General features: G+C 42.2%; 1 protein-coding gene across 4 annotated transcripts in view; it reads right to left on the bottom strand.

Annotated features, from left to right (window-relative positions):
- LOC123768080 (UPF0547 protein C16orf87 homolog) overlaps positions 1-17271 on the bottom strand; it is a 188059-nt gene that overhangs the window by 11885 nt on the left and 158903 nt on the right. For 2 of the 4 annotated variants that reach the window (XM_045758362.2, XM_045758363.2), the window contains exons 1-2: positions 14227-14465; positions 2728-3027 (exon numbers count right to left, since the gene is read on the bottom strand). In XM_045758362.2, coding sequence (XP_045614318.1) covers positions 2728-3027; positions 14227-14286 — 360 coding nt within the window. In that variant the 5' untranslated portion in view covers positions 14287-14465. Of the gene's footprint in view, positions 1-2727; positions 3028-14226; positions 14466-17271 lie in introns of those variants that run through there. The other 2 variants (XM_069307079.1, XM_069307077.1) reach the window with 1 other exon arrangement.

Below are 17271 nucleotides of genomic sequence, written 5' to 3'. Positions count from 1 at the left end.
CCTGCAGCAAACAGAGAAAGTGGGAGAAAGTTACCCGGAAGCGCCCTAGAGCGATAAAATGTGTTCTCTCCTTTCACTTTGGTCACCTCAATTTTCGTCCTATGTCTTTCATTTTGGTATCATTGTGTTCACAATAAAATTCCAAATAGGAGTATATGCATTTATTGTCAAAAACCGTGGCACACTCCACCCGCCGACGCAATGAAAGCAGTTGACGAGAGCAGGGAGGAGCGCCGGGCATTCCATTAGAGAGCACGGTAATACTGAGAAGTGTATACTCTTTTCAACTTTGTCACCTTAATTCTCATCCTATATTTTCCAATTTGATATCAATGTATTTGCAATAGAAGTCTCTACACGACTAAATGCATGTGAAGTCCGAAAGCCCAGCGTACCACCCACACAAAGCAGACAAAGTGAGAGTGTTACCCGGGAGCGCTAAAGAGCAATGAAATGTGTACACTCTTTTCACTTTGGTCACCTCAATTCTCGTCTTAGGTCTTTCATTTTTGTATCATTGTGTTCGCAATAGAATTCCCTACAGGTGTATATGCAAATATAAAGTCCAAAAGCCCGACGTACCACCCACAGCAAACAGAGCAAGCGACGGTGCGTTACCCCAGTGAGCACTAATAGAGAGCAATAAAATGTTTATGGCTCTTTTTCAACTTTATTACCTCAATTCTCATCCTAGGTCTTTCATTTTGGTATCAATGTGTTCGCAATGAAAATCCATACAGGTGTAAATGCATATAATGTCCAAAACCACCATTTTCACAAAATCAAATGTTTTTAATTTTTGATGCCATCCTTAGTCATCAGTGGGTACTGAACTAGTAAACTTTTGACTCCATCCTTAGTCATCGGTAGGCGAAAGTGTTAAGCTAGACAGACAGATTGCCAAGCTGGATAAACAGTCTAGCTATTGTATTTAGACAAGTCAACATCTTGTTTGATTTCCCCACCCCACAACTCAACCTGTATGAGTTGTCACCTGACAATTAGACGATGTAACATAAGCCACCCTAGACACCCACAACCACTCTCGACACCCACAAGACTGAAGTAATGAAATTGAAACAGAAAGCTATTAAAAAGATAAAGAAAACCACTAAATATTTGTTCACAAACAAAATCAAAATAAAAAACCTCCACCAGCATTTGACTTATTTTTTTTAAGAGAAGGTTCATACACAGAAGACAAAAAAATGAGTGAAATCCTAAAATAACAGTACAGTATGAGGCTATGATTAGCACCCCAATAAACAAGGACAACGTGGCAGCTTAAGATCTGGACAACATTTTTATGAATGACATCCAAAACCCTGACAATATAACAGATATTAACACAAGCACAGATGACTTTGAAAGAGAAAGCAACAATATGCTCATGTACTCGGCCCCACCCTGGAAACATAAACCGTAATTGTTCTTATTTTCCGCTTGTTACAACTTGTAATAAAGTTGATACTAGTACATCTTGGCTTAACGTGTTTATGACGTATTAGAACGTTGTTACAACTACCTATATTGGTTGTTGTAACTTGTTAGGAGGTATTAAAACTTGTTCGAACGTTGTAGCAACGTTGTAGTTTCGTTATGTTTTTGGCGGGCAGAGCCTAACTTCTGGAATTCCATATCTCTAAAGAAATGTAAAGTACCAGTAGTCAGAGCACTCAATTTAATATGGAGAGAGCTTTTACACAGGCAAGATACCAGAAGCACTTATATCAGCGGAGAGCACCAATGCACAAGAAACGTAGCAAAGGACTGGCTAAAAACTATGTACCGGTTGCACTAGCATTCTACATAATTAAAAGTTTTGAAAAATCAGTAAAAATCAAATCTCCAGTTTTATGGAAAACAATGAACTTCACAACCCAGGTCAGCACGTAATTAGAGTGGGAAAATCCTGCCTTTTGCCATTACTAAACAATTATGACTAAACCACCGAGATATTAGAAGAAAACAAAATACAGATGAGGTATATATGGACTATGCAAAGGCATTTTATAAATGTGACCATGGAATGATAGCCTATACAATGAGACCAATAGGAATAACAGGCAAAGTAGGGCAATGGGTTTTCAAATTCCTGTCAAACAGAATGCAAAGAGTAAGTCAATGAAATAAAAATCAAGTCCAAGAACAGCAAAAAGCATTTTCATATCAGCTATAGACAAAAATAGAAGCAGTGCTACATGTCATCCTTTGCAGATTATACAAAAATCAGAATGAAATTTATTTCTGTAGAAGACATTGAAAACTAAAAGACAATATCAAAGTCTTTGATTGGGCAATGGAAAATAATATGATGCTCAACAGTGATAAATTCTAGGTAATTAGGTATTGTAAAAATATACTTTTTTAAACAAAATACTGGGTACAAGACACAATCATTATAATTTCAAGCCATAGAAGGAAACAACATGTAAAGGATCTATTAATAATGAAGTCTGAAGACCTAAAGTTTAGTGTACGTAACCAAGCAAATATAGCCTAAGCCAGGAAAATGATAGGATGGATTATAAGACTCATCAAATAAAGGGATTCCACCACAATGCTCATACTATTCAAATTACTTATGCTTGACTTTCACTTGTTTGTGAAACTTCTCATTCTCACATACAGGCCAAAGGTATGACTGTGTAGTCTCCAATGTCATTTCTCAGGTCTACTCAGACCTTGATGAATAGAAGCTAGTGAAGGACAATGATAAATATTTACCTTCCTCATCTGATTATCATACTCCAATGCATCATAAAAATTTGGCTTTTCTCTTTTGACTCGTTCACTGCGCCTCTTGCCCTCGGGTGCTGGTGACCCCAAGTCTCCCTTCCCTACAGATGACGCCATGGCCATCAGTCCACTAACGGAGCTGGATGTGGCTACACCACGAGTGGGTTTCATATCCCTAAGTGTACTGTCCTCTAATTCTTCTACTTCTGAAGTGTTTGATGTAGTTGATCTGCGTCGCTCTTCAAAGAACTGGTGACCACAATGGCAATGTTTTGTAGCCACTGGTACCTGGAAAAAAACAAAAACTATTTACAGATTGGTCAAGGCTTATTAGGTAGTTTAAATTTATACCCTACTCGGCCTGAAAATATTTTATTGGTACATATTTACTACTAGGTGAACACAGACAACAGTGTAACCAAATGTTCCCAAACATTTTGACCTACCAGGGAAGCGAACTTGGGACCAATTGTCTTTGAGCTGACTGTGCTAACCTCTGGACTTACTGTTTGGTTTAAATACAGTATTGTGATGTATTTTCAGACAAAATTATTATTTATTCATAGGCTGGAGTACACATCCATACAGTACAGTTTATCCAATTAAAATTGTGGAGAAACTTACTACAATGCCATAGTGCTGGAATGAAAGTGTAGGAAAAGCCCAATATATATGTAAGTGTATTAAAACCAAACTTTTGGATGCAACCTATATCCTTTCTCAAGGTGCTGCAAACAATATTAAATAAACATAAAAAACCAGCGTTGAATGTAATGAAAGGCCATTTTCTGGGTGAGACCCTGGAGGTTCCCCGGAGCTATCCAGGCTGATGTGTATCTATCAGCTTTCTGGCATCAGCCAAAAGTGCATGGAGTTCTTGCCTACTGGGAACCACGAGCCAGAACCTGGCTCCCTCAAAGAGGCACAAAGAGCAATGGCCTTTTGGAATCCCCCGTGTGGTTGGGAGCATTCTATGTCTGCCATCGACCGGGTCTGGCACCCAGAAAGGTAGGCACCCCAAAATAAACCCCTATTCTGGTGAAAATATTGCTACCGAAAGCCGAACGAGTAGACAGAACTCCCCAAATGAAAATTAGCAAACAAGCACAACGTCATCACGTTGCCGCGTCGCTGTCTGTGCAACCCCCCCTCTCCGGGAGGGGGAAGCCCCAGACCCTCGTGCCGATGATCAAACTGGCAGTTCTTAGGCTGGATGTCAAAAATACGCGAAAATACTGGCGACCGGAGGGAGGGAAGCTGGGGCAACCTGTCCTCTTAAAAAGAACGTCGCTTTTGGCCGTTTGCCCGTATGGCCGAATTTGGACGTAATTTGAAAATAAAAAAAAATGAAAATAAATTTAGGATTTTTTTTTTCAACAACATTAAGTTAAGGGTCCTCTGATAGGTTAGGTGGGCAGGAAATTTTCATAGAGTTTCAAAACGTTAATTTAAAGTGTCCTCTTATAACCTCTGCGCGTAAGCTGGACGACTCATATAGAAAACGGAACAGAACATCACTTTTGCGAGTCGATTTCATTTAAAATTACAGTCCAAATGTGGCCATAGTGCGCATACAAGCCAAAAGTGACGTTATTTTTAAGAGGACGGGTTGGCTGGGGAGCCTCCGAGTCTTACCCAGAAAATGGCATTTCATTACTGTATATTCAACGCTAGTTTTCTGGGGAAGCCTCGGAGCTGTTACGTATCTCTAGTCGGATACGTATATAAATTCATGATAATGAGTTGGCAATGTCAGTGAGACAGGAGTGGGAATTACTAGTCAGGTATTAGACCTGTGATATCCTGGTAGAGTACAGGAAAGCTTGTGTTGTGTAGTTGCCAGCAGTTTCCTCTTTATTATTTTCCATAAATAATTGTGTTTATTATAAACTACATTACCTCTGTTTATGCATGTAAATTTGTTCATTCTTATTTAAGTTAAATTAATGTTTACCTTAGCCCAGTTATATTGCTCCATTTAAGTAAATTAAATTTATATAAATTTACGATTCATTATGTATTGAGGGAGTGCGAGGAGTGGCTTCCGCCGCAAGTTTACTCAGTAACTGAGAGGCGGGCGTCGTGTCCACTGGTGTCTGATAAGTGTCTGTATTTTTATAATTCTGTTTTTGCTGTAGTAACAATTATCTGTGGAGATCTTTTAGTTGAGTATAGAATTATTGATGACCATCTGATTATTAGTATATAAGTGATATATTAATTGGTTATACAGTACATTCACATATTGTTTAATATAAACATTTATTATACTGTATACATGTGTGCTATTTTTCCCTGATTTTCTTTTCTCATTATTTTTGTATGTACGAAACGACGGGTTTACACTGGTTGCACACAGTTAGATACAGAGTCTCATTCTTGTCCCTAGACCAGTCATTAATTATCTCTGTTAGTGCAACGAGACATAAAGTACAGTTTCGTTACATATTTTGGGGGCCTGTGTCCGGGATATGTTGTTCCCACATATATATTAAAACTTTGCTAATCTAACCTTGCCTTCCTAGGAACAAGTGTGCCTAAGAATCTGTGTGTTTTAAGAAAATTGTTAGTGTTCCATGCCGGAGTCGTCCTGTGTAACTAGTAACCTACGCTTCATGATTTTTGGAGGTAAAGTCATCCATATTTTTTGTTTGTGCAGTGAGGCCATGCAAATTTTCAGTGTCGTGTCAATTTAAAGTAAAGTGTGTAGTGCCGTGCCAGTCTGTTTAATTATTTTAGTCAGTAAAGTGCCAAGTGTTAGTTAACAATGGAGGATCAAGTGGTGTCGCTGTTGGCTAATCCAGACTTTGTGGGAATTAAAAGCCTAAAAAAGTCTGCCTTAATAAATATGGCAAATAAGCTAGAATTAACAGCCAACAATAAAATGATTAAAGCACAAATTCTGAGTCATAGTGACCCATTTAGTAGAAAATGGTGAGTTAGGGGAAGAATTTCTGGAGGAGGTCAAAGAAGAGACTAGTGAGCAAATTGCTTTAAGGCGTCTTTTGTTAGAAGCGCAAGTAGCACTTGATAAGCTTGAAGCTCGAGAGAAAGAATGTGAGTTTGAAAGGCAACAGAAAATATTAGAGGCTGAAGCTCAACAAAGAGAGATTGAAGCTAAAAACCAACAGAAAAAATTAGAGGTTGAAGCTCAACAGAGAGAGCTTGAGGCACAAAATAGCAGGTTGATAGTGCAGTTGCAACTCAAAGCAATAAAGAAACAGCAGTTAGAAATTCAAAAACAAATGGCTGAGGATAACAACAGACTCGAGACAAGAGAATGGCAGCTGGGCATGGAAATACTAGCAATGTTCCTAATAATAATGATAGTAATCCCATTAGAATAAATAAGTACATAGAGTTACCCAAGTTCAATGAGGAGGACCCTGAGGTTTTCTTTTCACATTTCTCTAAAATTGCAGTCAGTATGAACTGGCCAAGGGATCAATGGGTTTCAATCATGCAAAGTCAATTAAAAGGGAGAAATCAGGAGGTTTTTGCATCCGTGCCCGATGAAAATAGTTTTGACTATAATTTTGTTAAGAAAAGCATCTTAAATGCTTACCAGTTAAATCCTGAAGCACACAGACAAAAGTTTAGAAACTTAAAGAGGGTAAACGAGCAAACTATTGCAGATTTTACCAGATTAAAAACTAATTATTGTAACAGATGGCTTAAATCACTTTCAGTAAATGAGTATGATGCTCTTAAGAATCTTCTTATAACAGAAGAAGTGTTGTCATGTCTCCCAGATAAATTGTCTACTTTTATGGCAGAACAGAAAAATATAACAGACATTTATGAGCTGTCTGAGCTCGCTGATGAGCATGAGTTGTTAACTAAGGCCCAGTTTAAGGTCCAATCACCTAAGTTTAGCTGTAGAGTAAATTATAATGCTCACAGAACTCCTTATCAGAATCAATCCAGTACTAGTGCTCCAGTTACTCCCATGAACTCTTCTCTTACAAAAACTAATCCTGCTACTTCATCGTCAGGAATATCAAATATTAAAAATGTTAATTCTAAACCTACAGTTGGTTCCACAGGCGTGTCCACTGTAAGGTCCTGTACCCACTGTAAGAGAAAAGGCCATGTGATAAATTCTTGCTTTATATTGCACCCCGAGTTACGACCAACTGGTCTCACTTATTGTAGAGGTCTGCAGAATAAATTAACTAATGAACATGTCACTGTAAACCCCAATTGGGTGAAACGGTATTCTCCATGTGTGTCTTCAGGTGAAGTTTTGTGTGTTAATGAGAAATGGAAGCCAGTGGTTTGTCTTCGTGATACAGGTGCTTCCCAAACCTTAATTTCTGCCAGTATACTTTCTAATGTTGAAAAGAGAGATACTGGAAAGTTTGTTGTTCTTCAGTGTTGCAGGATGTAAAACTGTACCTCTGATAGATGTTACTTCAAAATCCACCATTACACCAAGTTTATGCACTGAGAGTGTTAGTACCCTGTTGCCCATCCCAGGTGTGGATGTTATATTGGGTAATGATGTGGCCATAAATCATGTTGTGGGTGAGATTGATCCCAGTTTGTGTAAACAGCCAGTTGCAGACCCTGTTGTTTATTCTGCCTGTGCTGAAGTTAGTTCTATGAATGAACAATCTGTTGCAGTAGATGGTTTTATCCATCCTACCTGTGCTGATGTCAGTACTATTATTAATCCAGTTGTTAGTTCTGATGTTACTCAAGTATTTGTTCCAGTAACCAGTACCCCTTCAGTGGAGAAGTGGGATGTGGTTGTTCCAGATTCATGTGTAACCAACCTAGCTGTTGAGAGTAAGCCTGGTACTATGACTGCTTTATTCCAATAAATTGGGAAAGGATGTCCATGTACCATTGTCTTGCCCACTCACTACGAACGTTATACCAGGAGTTGAGAGAAACTTAAAAGCCACGACTCTATTGTATTCTAGCCAAGTGGATGGTTTAAGACAAGATGTCGGGTTGGCAGAAGTATTCCCACTCACTCCAAGTTTAGAATCAGTTGACCAGTTAGGATCAGTTGTCGAGAGTAAGTCTGTTGTAGAGGCCCCGCCTCACCCTAGTCAAAGTGATATTATAGGGGAGGTCAAACTACCTGTTACTTGCCTGCTCACTTCAGATTCCTTTAATTTATGTAAGTTGAGTAGAACTGACCCCAAGATTTCAGAGAGAAGCAAGGAGACAGTCTGTACTGTAGATCCAGTTCTGGAGAGTGTGAGAAAGCAGCCAGAGGATCAGCTTCTGTTGAGTAGATGGAGACCTATTGAGCCTCCCTCTTCAGTTGTCTGTGAGGATGTGACCCAACTTGGTAGTGTTATTGATTGTGAACAGACAGTACTCCAAGCAGCTCAAGATGTCATGGGAGGAAATTTTGGTAAATCATGTATAACCATTAAGAGTGGTAGAGTATCTTTTGGATCCAAGTTGCAGAGTTTTGTGGACTGTAATTCTTATTCCATGGGGCGTAAGTATTTGTCATTGTGTCAATTGAGTTAGTGTGTGTAGGATGTTGTTGCAATCTACTTTTATTCTGCAGGAGCCACTCTCTTTTGTAGCAATGGACTGTGGGACATCTTTGTCCAGCCTTGTTGTTGAGCAGAGAGTTTACTCAAGTAGGTTGTGCATCAAGTTGTTCTGAGGAAGTGGTGAGTCATACTAGAGCAGTGTCTCTACTTTTAGATCCAGCTTATTTTGATGTACGCATAGTGAACAACATGTATGTTACACATCACACTACACACTATTGAATAATATTACTGCAAAAAAATAAGAAAAAATCAATCAGAGACATCTTGAGGTTATCTTGAGATGATTTCGGGGCTTTAGTGTCCCCGCGGCCCGGTCCTCAACCAGGCCTCCACCCCCAGGAAGCAGCCTGTGACAGCTGACTAACACCCAGGTACCTATTTTACTGCTAGGTAACAGGGGAATAGAGTGAAAGAAACTCTGCCCATTGTTTCTCGCCGGCGCTCGGGATCGAACCCGGGACCACAGGATCACAAGTCCAGCGTGCTGTCCGCTCGGCCGACCGGCTCCCAATTGAAATAATTAGGTAATATCTTTGTGGCAACTCCCGCCTTACAGCTCTGGTGGAGCTGACCACCTCAGACGACTGCTCTATCAACCCCTCAATTTTGCCAGACTTCCTCGCTTTATTGAGGCCAAAACACGTCACCTACGATTTTTTTTCCCGTGGTCAGGGAACACAAATGAACATTTTTTTTATTTCTTACACCTGGATGTGTTGCAGTCTATAATCACAAGAGCAGCACAGGAGTTAATCTAACAGATATTTGTAAGTAGGTAATTTGTAGCAAAATTTGAAGAATATTCTAATCTAATGTTCCTGTTCACTTAGCAGTAAGTAGGTACTGTCCCCAGGAGTTAGTAAGCTTGTTGTAGGATTGCATCCTGGGAAGTCAGTAACTCAACCCTGGAGGAGGGAGGAAGGGGGGGATGGGGGACCTTGATATAAGCCTAACACCTGCCTGCCCTCCAACACAAAAGACTTATCTTTGGTTACTAACCTGGAATTGTAAGTAACCAAACAACCTGGTTAGTAACAAAACAGCTAACAAACTGGTTACCAGAAAGCATCACAGCGCCTGTATCCACCACAATCATCACCACAGAAACATTAGAAAGAATATTCTCAGTGTCAGGGTAGTTTTAATAAATGGAATGCATTAATTCTTAAACTGCGCAACATTTCAAATTCATATGATGTGTTGAGTAACTGATGCAAAAGTGTGCACCATTTCATATGACGTGTTGGAGTACTACGCAAGATTTAAACGGCCAGCGGATACACGGGGTTCACATCACTTTCCTCAGGGCTTTTGTAAACAGACACCATTTAACCCTTTAACTGCGCAACACGCCTGCAGGCCCACATCTGGGATGCGCTACACGCCTCCTGGTATTTGTATTTTTCACGTTCCATTCAAAATTCCTGCAGCTACATGGGGTTCACATCAGCTTCCTCAGGGCTCATGTAAACAGATGCCATCTTCAAAAAAAATCTTGGTCCACATTTCCGGGTGCGAGTCTCTCAGTACTGAGAGAGCAACCAAGGCCGGCGCACGCAGCATGAGCTCACAGCACTGCTGTTCAGCTTGTGACCACAACATCGCCTAATAATGTCAAAATATATATATAACTTGTATTATTTAGCAATGATAGTATTACAGAAGAGCCTGAGTGTCATAATGACCATGTACAATGTTCAAATATCAGTGATTCAATGCTCTTTGCAATGTTCACAGCGCTAGCCACAGCACCACAGCATTATTTCGTCCATCTAGGAATCTTCAAATGACTTCTTAGGTTCCTTTACAAAATAAACTTGGTCAATTATGTATTTACAGGATTTAGTGACCAGTATTGTGATAACAACAGGATTGTGGTGATAATAAGCACTGTGCGTAGTATTGTGGGAGGGGGGACTTGAGGTGAGGGAGCGAGGGAGAGAATCGAGGTAGCCTTACTGTGTGTGTGGTAGCCACTCTTGTTTTGCTTATCATACTAGCTTAGTGGTTCGCTATGGTGAACACATATGTACATGGGTATATACAATGTGTGTACTCACCTAATTGTGCTTGCGGGGGTTGAGCTTTGGCTCTTTGGTCCCGCCTCTCAACTGTCAATCAACTGGTGTACAGATTCCTGAGCCTACTGGGCTCTATCATATCTACATTTGAAACTGTGTATGGAGTCAGCCTCCACCACATCACTTCCTAAGATATATATATCTTGTGTATATACCCATGTACATATGTGCGTAGTATTGTGGGAGGAGGAATTGTGGTGAGGGAGCAAGGAAGAGAATCGAGGTAGCCTCACTGTGTGTGGCAGCCACTCTTGTTTTGCTCATCAAACGAGCTTAGTGGTTTGCTATGGTGAACACATTTGTACATGGGTATATACAATATGTGTATATAGTGTAATAACAGCAACAGGAGTATGTTGGGAGGAGCAATTTTGGTGAGGGAGGTCACATAATCGTAGCATCGTCTGCTGGCTGCTGTGTGATTTCTCATGCAGTGTATAAATAAATAAAATAAATAAATGTTTATTCAGGAAAGGTACATACATACAAGAGATTTTTACAAAAATTGCTAGGTTTATAGATAGAGCTATAAAGCGTTTCGGGCAGGAAAAACATTAAAGACTAAAACTTAATACTAATTGAGTTTAAAGTATAAAATGTTTTGAGAACAAATAAAAATAAGAAAGGGGGGGGGGGGAACAAGGCTGAAAAAGCAGCACAAATATAATTAGGTCGACAAACAGCGGTGTTAAAAAAAAAAAAAAAAAAAAAAAAAAAGACATGGGTTGACAATACAGGGGTAAGGTAGGTTACAGGGAATTTATTAGGTAGTGCTTCATTTTTATCTTAAATTGGTTGAGAGAGGTACAGTCTTTAACATGATTGGGAAGGTCATTCCACATTCTGGGTCCCTTGATTTGTAGAGCATTTCTAGTTTGATTAAGTCGTACTCTTGGAATATCAAAACTGTATTTGTTTCTGGTGTGGTGCTCATGGGTTCTGTTACAACCTTCAATGAAGCTTTTGAGGTCAGGATTGGCATTACAGTTCAGCATTTTATATATGTATAATACACATGAGAGAATGTGCAGTGACTTAATGTCTAACATATTCCATACTGGCCACCATGTATGGTGGCCACTGTAAAGTTTGGACACAATACAGGCTTACTTGCATAGTTCTGGCGAGTAAAACATGTAGATAGGTATACATAACATGTGTAAATAGTGTAATACAAACAATAACAGTATGGTGGGAGGAGCAATGTTGGCGAGTAAGATGTTGGAGGAATGAGGGAGAGACTGGATGTTGGAGGAGTGAGGGTGTGGCAGCTGACACTCGCGGAGTTGAGTGTGTTGATGGTGAATGTATATAGTGTGTAGTGTGTAAATAGACTGTATATATACATAAATTAGCATGATACAATGGAAATATGTGCCGGATATGTGTATACATGTGTCATGCACGTAACACAGTGTAATATAGTGTATAATATAATATCATTATACATAGGATTGGCACATAAAAGCAAATAAAATGTATTTGGAACTGTGCACAGAAAATGAACAAAAATATATTCGCGGCAACTCGCACATCCTACCCCGGGTACCCTACCAGCCCCGGGGGCGTACGCCACAGACAACCAGGGAATGATGACGTCAAGCACGAACTTACGGACCCCATAGCAGCCAAAGTACGTACAATTCCGACCTTCTGTTACTATACCCATACTCAGGGAAGGACACTTTCAAAACAAAAATGAAATTTTTCCAGATAATTTATTTCCTGCGCAATGGGGGGTGTCATATTTGGAGGCCGCGCAGTTAAGGAGTTAAAAAAAAAATCGTGGGCAACATTCCTGGGTGTTAAGGCCTCAGTATTGAGTAAGCCACCAAGGCTGGCACACACAGAAAGAGCTCACAGCATTGCCGTTCAGCTTGTGACCACAGCATCACCTAAAATGTAAAAAATATATGTAACTGGTGTTATTTAGCAATGATAGTATTACAGAAGATCCCAGACTTGATAAAAATGACCAGGAATCTGATAATAGCAGGATTGTTGTGATAATTTACGCTGTGCTGTGGGAGTTGTAATGTTGAGGGAGGGAGGGCTGTAGCATCGTCTGCTGAATCTGTGTGGCCACCTGTTGCTGTCTGCACTTACTATACCAACTTATTGGTTCGCTATGGTGAACAAAACATGCAGATATTTATATATAACGTCTGTATATAGTGAATAAAAGCAAATGGGAGGAGGAGGAGGTTGGCGAGTGAGGTATTGTTGAGGGAGGGAGTGATGGCGAGTGGCTGGCTGGCGTGTGGTGGCCACGCCTTGTTGCTTTTGACTCACCATATCAACTTAGTGGTTCATTATGGTGAACAAAACATGCAGATACTTATATATAATGTGTGCATATAGTGTAATAACCACAAAACTATTTGTTTATTGTTATATGAACATAATAATTGAATCACTAATATGAACACTAATTTTGAGTATAGTGATGATTCACACATTTTATTATATAAATATATCACACTACACACTATTGAATAATATTACTATAAAAAACTAAGAAAAAAATCAATCAGAGACATTGAAATAATTGGGTAATATCTTTGTGGAAACTCCTGCCTGACAGCTGGGGTGGACCAGACCGCCTCCAGTGCTTGCTGTCAACGCCTCTTTTTTGCCAGACTTCCCCACCCTATTGCGGCCAAAATATGCCACTTACGATTTTTGTATTATTTTTCCCGTGATCAGAGAACACAAATGAACACTTATAAATCTAAATAAATTTTTTTTGTGCCTGTGGGGTGTTGAAGGCCAAATAGCCCAGAGCAGCTTAAGGGTTAAGCAGTGATGTGGTGGAGTCAAACTCCATACACAGTTTAAAATGCAGATATGATAGAACCCATTAGGCTCAGAATCTGTACACCGGTTGATTGGCAGTTGAGAGGTGGGACCAAAGAGCCAGAGCTAAACCCCCACAAGCACAACTAGGTAAGTACAGAGCACCAGAGCTCCAGCATCCACCACACTGGTCCCCAGAGAGCACCACAGCTCCAACATCCACCACACTGGTCCCCAGAGAGCACCACAGCTCCAACATCCACCACACTGGTCCCCAGAGAGCACCACAGCTCCAACATCCACCACACTGGTCACCAGAGAGCACCACAGCTCCAACATCCACCACACTGGTCACCAGAGAGCACCACAGCTCCAGCATCCACCACACTGGTCCCCAGAGAGCACCACAGCTCCAACATCCACCACACTGGTCCCCAGAGAGCACCACAGCTCCAACATCCACCACACTGGTCCCCAGAGAGCACCACAGCTCCAACATCCACCACACTGGTCCCCAGAGAGCACCACAGCTCCAACATCCACCACACTGGTCCCCAGAGAGCACCACAGCTCCAACATCCACCACACTGGTCACCAGAGAGCACCACAGCTCCAACATCCACCACACTGGTCACCAGAGAGCACCACAGCTCCAGCATCCACCACACTGGTCCCCAGAGAGCACCACAGCTCCAACATCCACCACACTGGTCCCCAGAGAGCACCACAGTTCCAGCATCCACCACACTGGTCCCATTAACCATATTATCTCTCCACCCTATACGACACTACACCATAGATCAAACTACACCACCACCAACATATAAAACAGTGCACTAAGCCAGGAGAAGAGCGGAGTAGTGAGGTATACTTGTCCCCTAGAGCGTCCTTCCTGCTGCCCAGCGACCACCACCGCCGCCGCCACTCACGCCCTCCACCCCATCAATAACACCTCCCTAAATACTACCTATAACATGCAAAAAGCGATACAACTCGTGTCCTGTTATTACGAGGTTTACAGTGTAGTAGAGTCACGTTATAACAGAGTTGTTAGTGTTGTTAAGCGGGCAGGAGGGCGGCCTCACCTGCTTCTTACACTCGGGACACTTCTTATTCACTCCCTTGCTCACACCTTTTGGAGGCATGACGGAATAACACCCACAGTTTTCAGAAAAAAATTCTTTGCTTTTGACAAAGTTGGCCAGACTGGCGTGTCGTGGTCAAGTAGATGCAAATGAGGCTCTGGGAATCATGGGGATTGAGTGTATGAAGAGGGTAATTATGCGTAACAAAGAGCTGCAACGCTCCACGTCTTAATACTCCATGATCAACGCACCGATTGTTTACAGATTGTCCGATTCTAATGATGTGCAACAAATTGATTTTATCATAACGTATTAATATATTATTTGAAAAATTAGTCAGATCTTCCTTCTGAGCTTGCATCTGTGATTGTTATTTGTGTTTTTACGTGTTTTATATTATTACTATTTATATTACTTGAATAATATGCATATGATTAAAAAGGCGACATCCGAACAGAGTCCGATTGAATTATGAATTATTTTGAATTCCTATGTGGAGCAATAAATTCCCCTGTGTCCCATAGGTCACCTTTATATATTTATATACCTATATTGAAGACATGAAATTAAAGTATAAATAAGCAAATATATTGTTATAGCTCATTGCAGACAATTAAATCAAATATTTCAGTTTAAGGCAGCATATACTTGCGGGTGGAGAGTGAGCGAGGGTATCACCTGCCTCTGCTGGCTTATCATGTCCCGCCCTACTCCTCCTCCTCCTCACACTAGTAGTCATTACTCATATTACAAACATGAATAGTATTGATAAATACTATACCAACGTGAAATTTACCAGCAATATTGCAAAATATTGATTTGTAATATATCTATGGAGCAGGCGCGTTGTGCTCCTGATCTGTGGCAAGAGCTCCTCCTCCACCCACAGGTGTTCCTTACCTCCCTCAGCTCTCCCGGCGTCTGTGGCTCCTCCTCCACCCACAGGTGTCCCTTACCTCCCTCAGCTCTCCCGGCGTCTGTGGCTCCTCCTCCACCCACAGGTGTCCCTTACCTCCCTCAGCTCTCCCGGCGTCTGTGGCTCCTCCTCCACCCACAGGTGTCCCTTACCTCCCTCAGCTCTCCCGGCGTCTGTGGCTCCTCCTCCACCCACAGGTGTCCCTTACCTCCCTCAGCTCTCCCGGCGTCTGTGGCTCCTCCTCCACCCACAGGTATCCCTTACCTCCCTCAGCGTCTGTGGCTCCTCCTCCACCCACAGGTGTCCCTTACCTCCCTCAGCTTCCCGTCCTGCTCCACACCTGTCCTGCTCCACACCCGTGCTGCTCCACACCCGTCCTGCTCCACACCCGTCCTGCTCCACACCCGTCCTGCTCCACACCCGTCCTGCTCCACACCCGTCCTACTCCACACCCGTCCTGCTCCACACCCGTCCTGCTCCACACCCGTCCTACTCCACACCCGTCCTGCTCCACACCCGTCCTGCTCCACACCCGTCCTGCTCCACACCCGTCCTGCTCCACACCCGTGCTGCTCCACACCCGTCCTGCTCCACACCCGTCCTGCTCCACACCCGTGCTGCTCCACACCCGTCCTGCTCCACACCCGTCCTGCTCCACACCCGTCCTAAGCTTGACCCACACGGTCTCCTCTCCTGCTCCTCATTAATAAGGAGCCGTCTCCTCTTTGTTCCTCTCTCTTTGTCTCCTCGTTCTTGACAAACGACCTGACACTCTCCTCCCGTCCTTCCATTATTGCCCTCACCTCCACACCCCTCTCCTCTCCTCCGTTCTTCCTCGCTTATATCTCCTCCCCTCTCCTCTCCCTCAGCCCTCTCTTCTTCTCTCTCTCTCAGTTCTCTCTTCTTCTCCTGTCTCCCTCGAACCTTGTACTCACCTAGTTGTACTCACCTAGTTGTACTCCCCTAGTTGTACTCGCCTAGTTGTACTCGCCTAGTTGTACTCGCCTAGTTGTACTCGCCTAGTTGTACTCGCCTAGTTGTACTCGCCTAGTTGTACTCGCCTAGTTGTACTCGCCTAGTTGTACTCGCCTAGTTGTACTCGCCTAGTTGTACTCGCCTAGTTGTACTCGCCTAGTTGTACTCGCCTAGTTGTACTCGCCTAGTTGTACTCGCCTAGTTGTACTCGCCTAGTTGTACTCACCTAGTTGTACTCACCTAGTTGTGTTTGCGGGGGTTGAGCTCTGACTCTTTGGGCTCGTCTCTCAACTATCTATCAATCAACTGGTTTTTGTTTTACTTTCTTTTATTCCACACACACACACAGAAAGCAGCCCGTAACAGCTGTCTAACTCCCAGGTTCCTATTTACTGCTAGGTGAACAGGTGCATCAGGGTGAAAGAAACTCTGCCCCCGACTGTTATTGTTGTTACTGGTGGTAATAATAATAATAATAATATAATAATAATAATTTTTATTTAGGCAAAGGTACATACATAAAGAGATTTTACAAAGTTTGTTGGCTTTATAGATAAGAGCTAGTACATACAATGCCTAAAGCCACTATTACGCAAAGCGTTTCGGGCAGTAACTGTATTCACCTAGTTGTGCTTGCGGGGGTTGAGCTCGATCTGCTCTTTCGGCTCGCCTCGCAACTGTCAATCAATCAACTGTAACTAACTACTAACTTCCTCCCCCCCCCCCCCACACACCCAGGAAGCAGCTCCGTAACCGCTGTCTAACTTCCAGGTACCTATTTACTGCCAGGTAACAGGGGCATCAGATGAAAGAAACTTTGCCCATTTGTTTCTGCCTGGTCTGGGAATCAAACCCGGGCCACTGAATTACGTGTTCTGCGCGCTGTCCGCTCAGCTACCAGAGCCCTATATGCCTCTATGCCTCCCTGGCTGTTGTTAAGAGTCAGTCTCCACCACATCACTGCCTAATACATTCCACCTGTTAACTACTCTGACACTGAAAAAGTTCCTTCTAACGTCCCTGTGGCTCATGTGGGTACTCAGTTTCCACCTGTGTCCCCTTGTCCGTGTCCCACCCGTGTTAAACAGTTTATCTTTATCTACCCTGTCAATTCCTCTGAGAATTTTGTAGGTAGTGATCATGTCTCCCCTTAC

The sequence above is a fragment of the Procambarus clarkii genome, chromosome 59 (assembly GCF_040958095.1).
Source record: "Procambarus clarkii isolate CNS0578487 chromosome 59, FALCON_Pclarkii_2.0, whole genome shotgun sequence".
Taxonomy (NCBI): domain Eukaryota; kingdom Metazoa; phylum Arthropoda; class Malacostraca; order Decapoda; family Cambaridae; genus Procambarus; species Procambarus clarkii.
Note: the sequence above shows the minus strand (reverse complement) of the source record. Positions and strands in the feature narration are given on the sequence as shown.